A 15,804-nucleotide genomic window follows, 5' to 3' on the forward strand; every position below is an offset into this window, starting at 1 on the left:
CCACAGGCCAGGCCAACGTGGGGGCACCTCCTGGGGCCAGATCACCCCGCGACCCCCCGGGGAACCCCGGAGCCCACCCGCGACGCCAGGTCCCGCTGGTAAGGGACCTACTCTAATTTACTCCGGCGGGACCAGCACCAGACGAGCAGACTTCGGCCCATCGCGGGCCGGAGAATTCGGGCGGCCCCAGCACCCATTGAGTCACGCCGGACCCCGCCATTCTCCGAGGCGGGCGGGTTTTTGGGGAGAATTGGGAGGATGGTGGGTGCGGGATTCACACCGACCCCCGGTGATTCTCCCACCCGGCAGGGGTCGGAGAATCCCGCCCCAGGTCTCAGTCCGGTTGAATAGATAGACAAAGCACTGTTTATTTCTTTAAGAACTCATTTGGTACATTTGCAGAAAATTAAATCGAAAAACTTTTCAGCGTGTATATTGAAATGGCCTTGAGACACTGAAGAGTGAAAGAAAAAAACTTCAAAATAATAGTGACTCCAGATTTACAAATTATAAGTAATTTTAACCAAAAGCCTTTTTAAAAGTAATTTTCATGATTGCTTCAAGGATTCTTCTCTCTAATCAGTAAAACGGTTCATTTTCTTCAGGGAATCCTTATCTGGGCTTAGCCCCTTACTTAGTTTTATTGGTCCTAATTCTCAGTTGAGACTTCCTTGATTTATTCAGGAAAATGTCAGTCACTTCGTAGGTGATTGGTTAATTAGACATTAATCTATTACTCCAAATTAATTATCTTTCCCATGACTCTTGCCCCACATTCAAACTCCCTAGGTCACCTCTGGTCTCAGTTTCGAGATTGATTCGAACTCGTTGAATGTACCCTCTGTGGTCGTCACCACTGTTGTATTGTATATACCACATACGAGGCGTATTATAAGGCCCCTGTACTACAGGTACGGGGGTAGATCCCTGCCTGTTGGCTCCGCCCAGTAGGCGGAGTATAAATGTGTGGGCTCTCCGAGCTGCAGCCATTTCGGCAGCAGCTGCGGGAGGCTCCACATCTCTGCGTAATAAAGCCTTGATTACTCTCTACTCTTGTCTCGTCGTAATTGATAGTGCGTCAATGTATTACGCAGAGATTCTACAACAATGGATCTCTGCATCAAGCCTGATCGCCTGCAGCTGCACCCTCAAGCAGACAACGCCAAGTTGCCCTTCGCACATTGGCTAGCTTGTTTTGAAGCATACATTGGATCTGCGACAGAACCACCCTCAGAGGCACAGAAGCTCCAGATCCTTTACACGCGGCTGAGCTCCGATATTTTTCCCCTCATCCGGTACGCGCCTCCTACGTTGAGGCCATGGCACCATTGAAGGAGAACTACACTCAGCAGGCCAACAAAATCTATGCCAGGCACCTCCTGTCTACGCGGCATCAACTCCCCGGTGTGTCTGTGGAAGATTTTCTGGTGTGCCCTGATGAGAGACTATGATTGCCAGGCCATTTCGGCTGTTGAACATTCTGACCTGCTAGTTAGCGACACGCTCGTTACGGAAATAGGGTCAGCCTTCATCCGCCAGCGCCTCTTAGAAGAGGCTACCCTCGACCTAGCGGCGACCAAGAAACTAGCGATCTCACTCACAGTCGCCTCATGCAATGTACAGGACGTATGCCCCCGACCGCACAGCCTACCCCTCCTGGGCATCGTGGACCCCGCCAGTGAACACCTCATCAAGGACCCCATCAGCGACCGCCCCCAGCCAACCCCAGGCCGACGCCGCGCTGCAGCCAACCAACCCCGGGGGACCCAAGTGCTACTTCTGCGGACAGACAAAACACCCCCGGCAGCGCTGCCCAGCGTGGAGTACGCTCTGCAAGGCCTACGGGAAGAAAGGACATTCTGCTGCTGTGTACCAGGCCCGCTCGATCGCCGCTATTGTCCCTGCGCCCCCCACGTGCGACCCGTGGGCGCCGCCATCTTCCTCGCCTCAGACCACGTGCGGCCCGTGGGCACCGCCATCTTGCTCACCTCACAACACATGCGGCACGTGGGCGCCGCCATCTTCCCCGCCTCAGGACCCCTGCTCGTCGGCCACCTCATCGGGCCACTCATCACCTGCAACCACCGCCGACCAGCCGTGTCTCGCCTCCATCACGATCGACCAGTCCCAACCGCACAACCTCCCAACCGCGTTGACGACAGTGAAGGTCGACGGGCACAAGATATCCTGCCTCCTGGACTCTGGGAGCACTGAGAGCTTCATCCACCCCGATACGGTAAGGCGCTGCTCCCTCACGGTACCCCCCATTAACCAGAAAATCTCCCTGGCTTCCGGATCCCAGTCCGTGGCGATCAGGGGGTACTGCATCGCAGCCCTCACCATCCAGGGTGTAGAGTTCAGCAGGTTCCGGCTCTACGTACTCCCCAACCTCTGTGCTGCCTTACTACGCGGCCTCGACTTCCAGTGCAACCTCCACAGCCTAACCCTGAAATTTGGTGGGCCCCTACCACCCCTTACTGTCTGCGGTATCACGACCCTTAAGGTCGACCCGCCTTCTCTGTTTGCAAACCGCACCCCGGATTGCAAACCCGTCGCCACCAGGAGCAGACGGCACAGTGCCCAGGACAGGGCCTTCATCAGCTCCCCATTCGCAAGGCGGACCGCCAGTGCACCGCGTTTGAAGTGGAAGGCCGCCTTTACCACGTCCTTAGAATTCCCTTTGGCGTCACTAACGGGGTCTCAGTCTCCCAACCGGAGATGGACCGAATGGTTGACCAGTACGGACTGCGGGCCACCTTCCCATACTGGATAACGTCACCATCTGCAGCCACGACCAGCAGGACCACAACGCTAACCTTTCCAAAATCCTCCACACCGCTAAACTCCTCAACCTAACCTACAACAAGGAGAAGTGCGTGTTCAGCACGAACCGATTAGCCATCCTCGGCTATGTGGTTCAGAACAGAGTGCTCGGGCCCAACCCCGATCGCATGTGCCCCCTCATGGAACTCCCCCTTCCCCATTGTCCCAAGGCCCTCAAAAGATGCCTAGGCTTCTTCTTGTACCACGCCCAGTGGGTCCCTAACCATGCGGACAAGGCCCGCCCACTCATCCACTCCACCGTTTTCCCACTGACGGCCGAGGCTCACCAGGCCTTCAACCGTATCAAGGCCGACATCGCCAAGGCCGCGATGCACGTGGTCGACAAGATGCTCCCCTTCCAAGTCGAGAGCGATGCATCAGACGTCGCTCTGGCCGTCACCCTCAACCAGGCAGGCAGGCCTGTGGCATTCTTTTCACGCGCCCTCCATGCCTCCGAAATTCGGCACTCCTCCATCGAAAAGAAGACCCAAGCTATCGTTGAAGCATTGGAGGCATTACCTGGCCGGCAGGAATTCACTCTCCTCACTGACCAATGGTCGGTTGCCTTCACGTTCAACAACACATAGCAGGGTAAGATCAAAAATGATAAGATCTTGAGGTGGAGAATCGAGCTCTCCACCTACAATTACGAGATTTTGTATCGCCCCAGTAAGCTCAACGAGCCCCCGATACCCTCTCCTGAGGTATCTGTACCAGCGCACAAGTAGACCAACTCCGGACCCTGCACGACGATCTCTGTCACCCAGGGGTCACCCGCTTTTATCACTTCATAAAGGCCCGCAATCTGCCCTACTCCATTGAGGAAGTCAGGGCTATCACCAGAGACTGCCAGGTCTGCGCAGAGTGTAAACCGCACTCCTACCGCCAGACCGTGTGCACCTGGTGAAGGCCTCCTGCCCCTTTGAACGCCTCAGCGTGAACTTCAAAGGCCCCTCCCCTCCACCGACCGAAACACATACTTCGTTAACGTGTTCGACGAATATTCCAGATTCCCCTTCGCCGTCCCATGCTCTGATATGACGTCTGCCACCGTCATCAAAGCCCTCAACACCATCTTCGCTCTGTTTGGTTTCCCCGTCTACGCCCACAGCGACTGGGGATCCACATTTATGAGCGATGAGCTGCGCTAGTACCTGCTCAACAGGGGCATCACCTCGAGCAGGACGACCAGCTACAACCCCCGGGGAAACGGGTAGGTGGAGCTGGAGAATGGGACGGTCTGGAAGGCCGTCCAACTGGCCCTACGGTCCAGAAATCCCCCGGCCTCCCACTGGCAGGAAGTCCTCCCCGACGCCCTTCACTCCATTCGGTCGCTCCTTTGCACTGCGACTAACGAAACTCCCCATAAACAGCTCTTTGCCTTCCCCAGGACCCGTTCTCCTCCGCAAGCACGTGCAGCTACACAAGGTGGACCCGTTCGTTGAGAGGGTACAGCTACTTCACGCGAACCCGCAGTACGCCTACATAGTGTACCCCGACAGCTGCCAAGACCCCACCACAGCCCCCGCTCCAGGACGATCTGTCCTCCCCTTGGTCCCACCCCGGGGATGAAGATGAGATCGACACGCTCCCAGAGCCACCGACGCCGGAATCGCCACCGGGACTGCGGCGCTTGCAACGACGGATCAAGGCGTTCAATCGTCTGAACTTTTCCTTAAAATGTTAAACACCCCCACTGGACTCTTTTATTAACAGGGGGTGAATGTGGTAGTCACCACTGTTGTATTGTATGTACAGCATACAAGGGATATTAAGGTAAGGCCCCTGTATTACAGGTACGGGGGTAGATTCCTGCCTGCTGCCTCCGCCCAGTAGGCAGAGTATAAATGTGTGTGCTCACCGGGCTGCAGCCATTTCGGCAGCAGCTGCGGGAGGCTAGACATCTCTGCGTAATAAAGCCTCAATTACACTCTACTCTCGTCTCGTCATAATTGATAGTGCATCACCCTCATACAGCCTACTTGCAGTACATTATTCACAACATTTGAGACAGTCATGGACATATCCAAAAGTTTAGCCAATTTTATAACTTAATCATATTTCTACAAATTCAATAATTCAAGAATTATTTTATTTTCCAGTATATTTTAGTTAACATTTTAAAGGATCCCCCTCTATACTTGTTGAATCCAACACTTAAGATTGTAGATTTTACTCATTTTCCATGACTATCTGGCATCCCCATTCCGTTTCCCATGTGGATTCCATGCATGCCAAACTGCACCCCATGAGCTCTAATGCATAATGGCTATTTTGTAAGCTAGAAATGATAAAGGAGCACAAGTGTCCATAAAGAAAGTTTCTCAACTTATTTTGACTTCGAGATTTTGCAATTTGCTAAGACTGTATTAATTCCTGTTACAGCTTGAAATTTGACACTGTTGGGGAGTCTGTAACATTTATTTTTAAACATAGAGCATAAATACTGGTGAAGAAGCTGGCTTGTCAGATGAATCCTGGGTAGACAACCTTAGTCCCCTGAAGAAAAGGCTTGTGTAAGTATTGTAGATTGCATTGCAAGTGATATAAAAGGCTGTTCATCCAATGGTGTTTGCAGCCCTTGAGATAAATCAAGCTCTGTGCTGTTTGTGTTGAGACTATACCAACATTCACTTTGTAAGCCTGTGCACTGGGGAAGTACATGGCTCACGGAGAACTTGTACAAACTTCACAGAGCTTATTGTGGCTCCAATTTTCGTTCTGATCAGAGGCCTCTACAGAACAAAGCCGGAGCATCTGAGCTCCAAACGTACACTGCTTGTTTCAAATGGGCATTCCAAGGGAAGGCCTGCAAAAAAGTATCTGTTGGCCACATTCTTTTCCAAATAATATAGTCCCGTCATTCATTGATACATTTAGCTTAATTTGGCCTCCAAATTGTCAAGCTCTCATCTCCAGATGTACAAATTGCAACACACTGAAGAGGCACTAATATTGCATTGATGTGACATGCTCGTAGCTATTTTTTATCTCACGTGCTTGTTTTAAAATCTGCTTCAAAACATTTCTTTCCTGTGCTTTAAGAACACCTTCAGCTTTTAATACACATGCAAATAATGTTTTCAACACTCAGCACATCAGGACAGCAAAAGTGGAGAGAGAGAAGATATAGCTGTTGATCTTTTGTCTGAAGATGGCTTTACATGTTTTTTTCAACAATAGTAATGTCTTGCAAAATATCCAGGGCAGGATTCTCCGGTTTCCGACGCTGAAATCGCATTCGGTGATCGGTTGGAGAATCAAAGTTTGCGACCAAATCGGGGTTGGCGCCGCTTTCGTGGTACTCTGCCCCCTCCAAAGCAGCGTATCGATGGCCTTGGGACGTAGCCTGAGACCCCCCCCCCCCGATGCTCTGCCCCAAACAGGCCGAGTTCCCAACGGCGTGGGTCTTTCATGGTCTCATCCGTCGGGAACTCAGCGTGGCAGCTGCGGACTCAGTCCAGCGCCGCCACAATCGGGGGAGGGCCGATTGCAGGCAGGGGGGACTTTGCCAGGGGCTGGGGCACTGTGGGGGGGTGGCCTGGGGTGCTCAAGCCCACCAAAGGGGAGCGCTATTTCGCAGGCCGGATCCGCTGCAGGCCGCCGCCGTGTCCATGCGCGGCCACGGACCCAACAATTCTCCGGGCCATATCGGCAGCTAGAGCCGGGTGCTCTACGCTGCCTTGATGCTAGCCCCCAGCCAAACGGAGGATAGGTAGCCATTTTATGCCATTTTGTTCTGTTGCAAAACGCCACCGTTCCCACGCCGGCGTGGGGACATAGCCTCATTCCAGCCCCCAGTCTTTATTCCCAGCGGAAAACTTCAGCCTTTGCAAATTTGGCTGTATGCTCGGCATGAATATCTGACCATTAAAATGCATACTCAAATTGCCAATATGTGCTCCAGGTGGACAAGGCTCCTTGCCAGAAATGCCAACTCAAAACGACCTCCTCCAACTGAACATGGCTCTGATAAAGGATTCCTACCCAAAACGTTCGGAAAAAATTGGAGAAAATGTGGACCAGGCAAAATATTATATTTTTATCATATTGATTCTTGCTTTTCCCCCTTTGCTTTAGAGGATCATTCCTTGCAGTGATTTCAGGGTTATTATACGGTTCCAGCTTTGTGCCAGTGATTTATATCAAGAACCATGCCCTGAAGAATGAAACTAAATATAAAGATGCGAGCCAGTTTGGTAAGAATGTAATTGGCTGTTTTTATTTGCCATATTGTATCAAAATCCATACTTATTTTTGGGAGAGCCTGCTTTCTCCAGCTGGGCATGGCTATGATGGTATCTGCTTCTCACCTGCTGTACTCATCTATCCTCCTATTACATACATTGTCCTTTTCATTTATCTCGAGAACCTCTCAGACTAGGCTTTTAACATCTATTCTTCTCTCTTCACTTTGAACTCACTTCTTGTTTAGTTCTAACATCTATTTCTATGTAGAAGCATTGAAAATAGGAGTAGGAGGTGGCCATTTGGCCCTTTGAGCTTGATCTGCCATTCATTATGATCATGACTGATCATCCAACTAAATAGCCTAATCCCGAGACTGTGACCCCTGATTCTCGATACCCCCACCATCAGGAACATCCTTCTTGCATATATCCTGCCTTGTCCTGTTAGAATTTTATTAGGTTTCTACAAGACTCCTGAACTCCAGTGAATACAATTCCAATCAACTCAATCTCTCCTCATACGCCAGTACCACCATCCCAGGAATCAGTCTGGTTCACCTTCGCTGCGCTCCCTCTATAGCAAGGACATCCTTCCTCAGATAAGCAGACCAAAATTGCACACAATATTCCAGGTGTGGCCTCACCAAGGCCCAGTATAATTGCAGCAAGATATCCCTTTCCTGTACTCAAATCCTCTCGCAATGAAGGCCAACATAGCATTTGCCTTCTTTACCACCTGCTGCACCTGCATGCTTACCTGAAGTGACTGGTGTACGAGGACACTCAGGACTCATTGCACATTCCCCTTTCCTAATTTACGGCCATTCAGGTAATAGTCTATCTTCTCATTTTTGCTACCAAAGTAGATAACCTATCATTTATCCAAATTATAATTTATCTTCCATTCATTTCCCCATTCACTCAACTTATCCAAATCACACTGAAGAATCTCTGCATTCTCCTCACAGCTCACCCTCCCACCCAACTTGGTGTCATCTGCAAATTTCGAGATATTACATTTTGTTCCCTCAACTAAATCATTAATATATATATTGTGAATAACTGGGGTCCCAGCGCTGATCCCTGTGGTACCCCACTAGTTACTGCCTGCCAATTTGGAAAAGACCTGTTAATTTCTACTCTTTGTTTCCTGTCTGCCAACCAGTTTTCTATCCATCTCAATACACTACCCCCAATCACATGCGCTTTAATTTCACACGCTAATCTTATATGCAGAACTTAGTCAAAAGCCTTCTGAAAGTCCAAATACACCACATCCACTGTCTCACCCACATTAACTCTACTAGTTACATTCTTGAAGAATTCCAGTAGACTTGTCAGGCATGATTTCCCCTTCATAAATCTGATTCGGTCCGATCCTGCCACTGTTTCCTAAGTTCTCTGCTATAAATCTTTGATAATGGATTATTATCATACCATTTTTCTCAAGTCACTATCAAAAATTTTCAAAAACACCCATTCAGACAGCTCCACTCAACAATTCCTCTTTTATATGATTTCTTTATTTTATCCCAATGTCATTTTTAATCTTGATTTTACACAATTCTTGAATCTTCCTGTAACTCTCATATCTAAACAACAGCCCTTGCTTCTTAAGGGTATTAAATGATTCTGAGTCAAATTAAGTTCTTTGAACATCTCACGTTGATCATCTGTCATTTTACCTACTGGCAGATATGCCCGGTTTACTGTGAACAGACCCAGTCTCATCCCACTGAAGTCAGCCATCCCTAAATCTAGAATCTTAATAGCTGTTACAAGTTTCTCTCTTTCAAACAGGAGTTTGAATTTCTTCATATTATGATCACTATTGGATATATGTTCACACATCATTAGGCTGTTAACTAAATCTGACTCATTATTCATTCTTAGACATGACTTGGCTTGCCCCTGTTTTGGTTCTGGAACATTGCTGCAAAAAACTACCTTGGATATGCTTAAGAAATTCCCTACCTTTTTGACCAGTGCTATGTGAAAGTTAAACTTCTTTTAAAAACTACTCTGCCTTTGCTACACGCTTGTCTAATATCAGCATTTATACATTCAGAGGCTTGTTAACGAGTCTTAAATTATTTTGTATTTCCTAATTCTACCCATAAAGTTTCCATTGCCTGTTTACCTCTCATTGTTTTATCTCATATTGTGACTGATGTGATTTTATCCTTAATCACTAATGCTGCTCCTTCCCCTCTACCATTTTCCCTCTCTTTCTGGTAGATTTGGTTTCTTAGTTCCTAGTCCTGACCAACTTGCATTTAGGGATACAAGGTCCACATAATTTGAATGTATTTAAAGAATCACCCAGGTACCTCTGCCCCTACACATTCTTTAGAGTTGTACCTCTTGTTTTATCTTGTCTCTCCATGTTCTTGCAACCAAAATGAACCATCTCACAGTTCTCCGTATTGACCTTTATCTGGCTCCGATCTGCCCACTCCACCAATTTGTCTATGTCCTTTTGCAATTCGACACTGCCCTTCTCACGGTTGACAATGCTTCAAGTTTTATATAATCCACAAACTTTGACATTGTCCTCTGCACACCAAAATCTAGACCATTAATATATATCAGGAAAAGCAAGGGTCCCGAACCGACCCCTGAGATACTCTCCTATAAACTTCCTCCAGCCTGAAAAATAACCATTACTCGCTGTTACCTATTACTCAGCCAAGTCTGCATGCACATTCTTACAATCTCTCTTATTCGATGAGCATAGCTTTTATCACAGGTCTATGATGTGGCACTGTATCAAATGCCTTTGGAATTCTGTGTCGACCACATCAACAGCATTGCCCTCATCAACCCTCCCCGTGACCTCTTCAAATAAATTCCAGCAAATTAGTTAAATATGATTTTCCCTTAAGAAATCCATGCTGGCTGTTCCTAGTCAACCCACATTTTGCCATGTGATTATTAAATCTATCCCGACTAATTGTTTCCAGAATCTAGTCCACCACCAAAATTAAACTGACAGATTTGTAATTACTGGGCCTATCCGACAACCGTTTTTCAACAAGGGCATAATGTTTGCAGTTCTCTGGTCCTCTAGCCCCTCCCCTGAGTCGAGGGAAGACTGAAAGCTTATGGATGGTGCACTGCACTCTCACTTCCTTCAATATCCTTGGATGCAGCTCAGTCGGTCCTGGTGCCTTGTCAACTTTAAGTACTGACAGTTTATCCAATATCTCCGCCTTATCAACTTTGAATCCTTCTAGTGACGGAGTTCCTTCCTCTGTACCTATGGCCTGGGTAGCATCTGCTTCCTTGGTAAAGACAGATACAAAGTATTCATTTAACACCTCAGACATGCCTCTGACCGCCATGTGTAAATTCCCTTTTAGATTCCTAATTGTCCCTATTCCTCCTATTACCACCCGTTTACTATTTATCGGTCAAAAGAAGACTTTGGGATTCCCCTTTATGCTCTGCTGACTGCCAGTATTTCTCATAATTCCTCTTCACTTCTCTCATTTGTTTTCTCACTTTCCCTCTGAACCTCCACCTGGTTCTTAATTGTATTTTCTACCTGACACCTGTACGGTAGCATTGTGGATAGCACAATCGCTTCACAGCTCCAGGGTCCCAGGTTCAATTCCGGCTTGGGTCACTGTCTGTGCGGAGTCTGCACATCCTCCCCGTGTGTGCGTGGGTTTCCTCCGGGTGCTCCAGTTTCCTCCCACAGTCCAAAGATGTGCAGGTTAGGTGGATTGGCCATGATAAATTGCCCTTAGTGTCCAAAATTGCCCTTAGTGTTGGGTGGGGTTACTGAAATGAAATGAAAATGAAAATCGCTTATTGTCACGAGTAGGCTTCAATGAAGTTACTGTGAAAAGCCCTGGGTTATGGGGATAGGGTGGAGGTGTTAACCTTGGGTAGGGTGCTCTTACCAGGAGCCGGTGCAGACTCAATGGGCCGAATGGCCTCCTTCTGCACTGTAAATTCTATATCTATGTAAATCTATGTAAACATATTTGTTCTTTATTTTAATTTCTTTCTCCCTTTTTCATCCAGGAAGCTCTGGATGTGTCTGCCCCACCTTTCCCTTTTGAGGGGATATACCTTGATTGTGCCCAAACCATTTCTGTTTTGAAGGTAGCCCAGTGTTTAGCTACAGTTTTTGCTGCCGAACTTTGGTTTCAGCCGACCCGGCCCAGCTCAGTTCTTGTCCCCATTGAAGTCGGCTCTCCCCCAGTTAATTATTCTTACTCTGGATTTACAATTGTCCTTTTCTTTTTCTTTAGAAAATATTTTATTGAAGCATTTGTAATTTTACAATTCTCCTTTTCTCCCATTGTCCTAAACCTTGTAATATAACTGCCTCCTAAATGTTCCTCCACTGACACTTCATCGACCTGGCCCACCTCATTTCCAAGAACCAGGTCCATGCTGGTTCTTTCTTGTTGGACTGGACACATAGAACCAAATAATTCCTACAGTGCAGAAGGAGGCCATTCGGCCCTTCGTGCCCGCACTGACCCTCTGAAAGAGCACCTTACCTAGGGTCATTCCCCTGCCTATCCCTGTAACCCATCCTAATCTGCACATCTTTGGACATTAAGGGGCAATTTTAGCATGGCCAATCCACCTAACCAGCACATCTTTGGACTGTGGGTGGAAACGAGAGCACCCGGAAACCCACGCAGACACGGGGGGAAAAAGGGCAAACACCACAGTCACCTAAGGCCAGAATTATACCCAGGTCCCTGGCGTCGTTAGGCAGCAATGCTAACCACCGTGTCACTGTGGAAGATGTTTTCACTGGTCTCCCATCGGAGTTACGGAATGAGGCAGGCGGAGCCCCAGGGAATTTTAGACAATTATTTAAATAATTTTCTGCCTTTTGATCGAAGTATCTTTTTCAATTCAGATTCTACGGTACACTAAAACAGACTAGTGAATATGCTTGTCTTTCTTTCTATTGCAGACAAAATTCATTTCATTAAAAGGTCATTTACTTTTCAGTTTGAAGACCAATATTAATTCTAATGCATTTTAAATTAATACACTCATACACTCATAATAGACATCCAAGTGTCATCAATATTGTGATTGAACTATATATCAGAATTTTTTTAACAACTTGATAATAAGGATTTTTGTAAAAATATGTTTTTTTCCCAGATCTGGACTACGTATTTGCACATTTTAGTGGCATATTTCTGACGAGTACAATCTACTTTGTGATATACTGTGCAATAATGAAGAACAAGCCAAAGGTTTACCCAAAAGTATTGCTGCCAGGTACGAATTTGGATGTCATACAAGTATTTTAATTTTTTTTAAATTTAAAATATTTTGTTTGCTAATAATACTTCTTAAAAATCTATAACGCTATTTCTTGTCCTTGAGACAAGTTGTTTAGCTAAAGGGGTGATAAAAAAAAACAACTTGTATTCGCAAAGTCCTTTTAACCTACTGAAACCTCCCAAGGAGCATTATAAAACAAAATATGACATCAAGCCATGCAAGGCGATATTAGATCAGGTAATCAGGAACTTGGTCAAAGAAGTAAGTGTTTAATGAGTGTCTTGAGAAGGAAAGCGAAGCTGAGAGGAATAGGGAGGGAACTCCAGAGCTTAGTGTGTAAACAACTGAAAACATGGCTGCCAGTGATGCCATAATTAGATGACCACATACCTTGGAGGGTCGTGGCGCTTGTGCAGATTCGAGATAGGGAGGGGTCAGGCCATGGATGAATTGGAAAACAAGGATGAGAATTTTAAAATCAAGGCATTGCTTGACTGGGAGCCAATGTAGGTCAATGAGCCCAGCGCTGATAAGGGAACAGAACTAGTGCAAATTAAGACACTGGCAGCAAAGTTCTAGAATTAGAATTGTGGAACTAGAATTTACAGAGCTGAAGGAGGTCATCGAGTCTGCACCGGCCCTTGGAGAGAGCTTACCGAAGCCCATACCGCCACCCTATCCCTAGATCCTCATAACCCAGTAACCCCACTCAACCTTTTTGGACACAAAGGGCAATTTAGCATGGTCAATCCACCTAACCTGCACATGTTTGGACTGTGGGAGGAAACCGGAGCACCCGGAGGAAACCCACACAGACACGGGGAGAATGTGCAGACTCCGCACAGACAGTGACCCAAGCCGGGAATCGAACCTGGATAGCCTCAGATGGTAGAATGTGGGAGGCCAGCTGATATGTTTTGGAACAGTAAAGTCTAGAGGTAGCATCAATATGAATGAGAGGTTTGCAGTTGGTGAGCTGAAGTTGGCAATGTTACAGAAGTGGAAATAGACAGTCTCAGTGATGACACGAATATGTGGATGGAAGCTAATCTTGGGGTCAAATGGATAGAGTGGTTCAGTCTCAGACTATTGCCAGGAGAGAGATAGAGTAAATAGCTATGGAATGGAGTTTCCACTGGGCCCTGAAAACAATGGCTTCAGTTTTCCCAATATTTAATTAGAGGAAATTTCTGCTTATCCAACACTGGATGTCGGATAAACAGGCTGATAATTTAGCAACCAAGAAATCAAGAGAGCTGGTGGTGAGGTCGAGCTGTGTCTCACAGAGTGCATGTGAAAACTGACTCTTTGCTTTTGGATGATATTGCCAAGGGGTGTCATGTCGATGCAAAGTCGGAGGGAGTCAAGGATGATAAATCTTTCAGGGATACCAGAGAAAACATTGTGGGATTGGGAAGACAAGCCATTGTCAGTGATAGTCTGCTACAATTAGATAGGTAAGAATGGAACCAGTTGAGACTAGTCTCACCCAACTTTACTACGGTGGAGAGACGGTCGGCCATGTCAAAGGCTGCTAGCAAGTTGAGAAGGACAAGAAGGGGTAGTTTACCTTTGTCAAAGTCACATGGGATGTCACTTGTAACTTTGCTAAAAGTTTTTTCAGGACTGTGGCAAGTTGGAAACCAGATTAGAGAGATTCAAACATCGAAAGCCAAATAACATAAAGATGGTCATGGATTTGGGAAGCAACAACCCCTTCACGGACTTTAGAGAAAAAAGGAAGATTGGAAATGGGATGGTAGTTTGCAAGGACAATAGGGTCAAAGAGTGGGTGATGGTATACGTAAAAGGCAAAGGGTCAACACCCAAAGAACAAGAACCATCAACAATATTGCCTAAAAAAAACAACAATAAAAAAATACTGCCTAATGTGGAGACCAGGATGGGAAGTTGAGTGGTCAGTGATTTCATGGGAATAGTGTCGAGGGAGCAAGAGATCAGTCTCATGGGCAAGATAAGCTCAAAGAGGGCACAATGGGAGATACGGGAGAAACTAGAGAAAGATGCAAGTTCAGGTCTAGGGCAGGGATGGCTTTAGCGGACACATAACCCAGTAAGCTACTGGAAGGGAGGGATGCGGCAGAGGCAACTGCCCAAATTATCTTGATTTTAGTGCCAAAGAAATCCATGGGCTCCGAAAACTTATAGCTGGAGGTGAGGATGGATATAATGATTATTGTCCATATCCTGATAGCAGCATTCTCCTTTATCAAAATCAAACTCACTGAAATATGTAATACAAAAAAACAAAGTTAAAATAAACATCTTCTACAGCAATAATAAGATACAAGCCTGAACGATTCCTTGAAATATTAATGAGCTACCGTACATAAAACAAGAACACAAAAATAACAACTAAAAAATTTGGATTTGGATATTGTTTATTGTCATGTGTACCACGGTACAATGAATAGTATTTTTCTGCGAGCAGCTCAACAGATCATTAAGTACATGAAAAGAAAAGGCAATAAAAGAAAATACATAATAGGGCAACACAAGGGACACAATGTAACTACATAACACTGGCATCGGGTGAAACATACAGGGGTGTAGTGTTAATGAGGTCAGTCCATAAGAGGGTCGTTTAGGAGCCTGGTTACAGCAGGGAAGAAGCTGTTTTTGAGTCTGTTTGTCCGTGTTCTCAGAGTTTTGTATCTCCTGCTGTTCTCCTGCACATTGCAATCCAAACTTATGAATTTAGGTACGACATAATGCATAAGAAAATTTTAAAAAATCACCACTTGTCTTCCCTTCATGGCTCTCTTGTACATTTGCCCCACTTAGTCTTCAAATGAGGTTCTGACCCAGTGGCTGCAGATGTGGATGGTAGCTGACCTGCAATTGAGGCAACTTTAGATGGCCTTGGAAGTCAACCTTCACCTGTCCTTAGCCTAGAAAGCCAGGCTTCAGACTGCACTTTGGGCAGACTGGCTGACTGGCCATTCAAGGTGCTCTGTTGGAGTGGCAAGGGTGGGAGAATGCATGCAGTCATCCTGAGAGGGCACACTACTGCTATTCTGACAGGCATTCCAGTGCACAAAATATTTGGTTTCACATACTCATCACCTTTCTTCTGTAGCTGAGCTCATAATAGTCCTCACTTGACTCCTATGCAGCTGAACAATGTGCAACCTCTCCCTTTGGTGAGCTGGCACCTCCGCTACTGCAGAATTGAGTCTCATGTCTCATTATTTGCGATTCTTGTTTTATTATATTTTATTTTAGCTTGGTGTCAGTCGTTGCGACTAAGATTGAGTAATGGTGTCTCTTCATATTCATTATTTATCTTTAATTTCTGCTTCCTGTTAGCTAACCAATCCTCTAACCATGCTAATATAGAATTAACTTTTTCTTAGTGTCGTAACCTTTGACACGGAACGTTATCAAATACCTTTTGGAAATCCAAGTGCACAACAGCTATGGGTTTCCTTTTATCAACCTCGCTTGTCACTTCCTCAAGGAAATCTAATAAAGTAGATGCCAGTGTTGTAGCTGAATGGAA

At 46.3% G+C, this 15,804-nt stretch overlaps 1 protein-coding gene across 1 annotated transcript in view; it reads left to right on the forward strand.

The window, feature by feature from the left end:
- The window catches only part of LOC119963324 (transmembrane protein 144-like), a 115,939-nt gene that overhangs the window by 82,658 nt on the left and 17,477 nt on the right, over positions 1 to 15,804 (forward strand). Inside the window, exons 8-10 of the mRNA XM_038792303.1 lie at positions 5,260 to 5,339; positions 6,904 to 7,022; positions 12,156 to 12,275. Of these exons, the coding sequence (XP_038648231.1) occupies positions 5,260 to 5,339; positions 6,904 to 7,022; positions 12,156 to 12,275 (319 nt within the window). The remainder of the gene's footprint in view (positions 1 to 5,259; positions 5,340 to 6,903; positions 7,023 to 12,155; positions 12,276 to 15,804) is intronic.

This window comes from Scyliorhinus canicula, chromosome 3, assembly GCF_902713615.1.
Source record: "Scyliorhinus canicula chromosome 3, sScyCan1.1, whole genome shotgun sequence".
In the NCBI taxonomy this organism is placed as follows: Eukaryota; Metazoa; Chordata; class Chondrichthyes; order Carcharhiniformes; family Scyliorhinidae; genus Scyliorhinus; species Scyliorhinus canicula.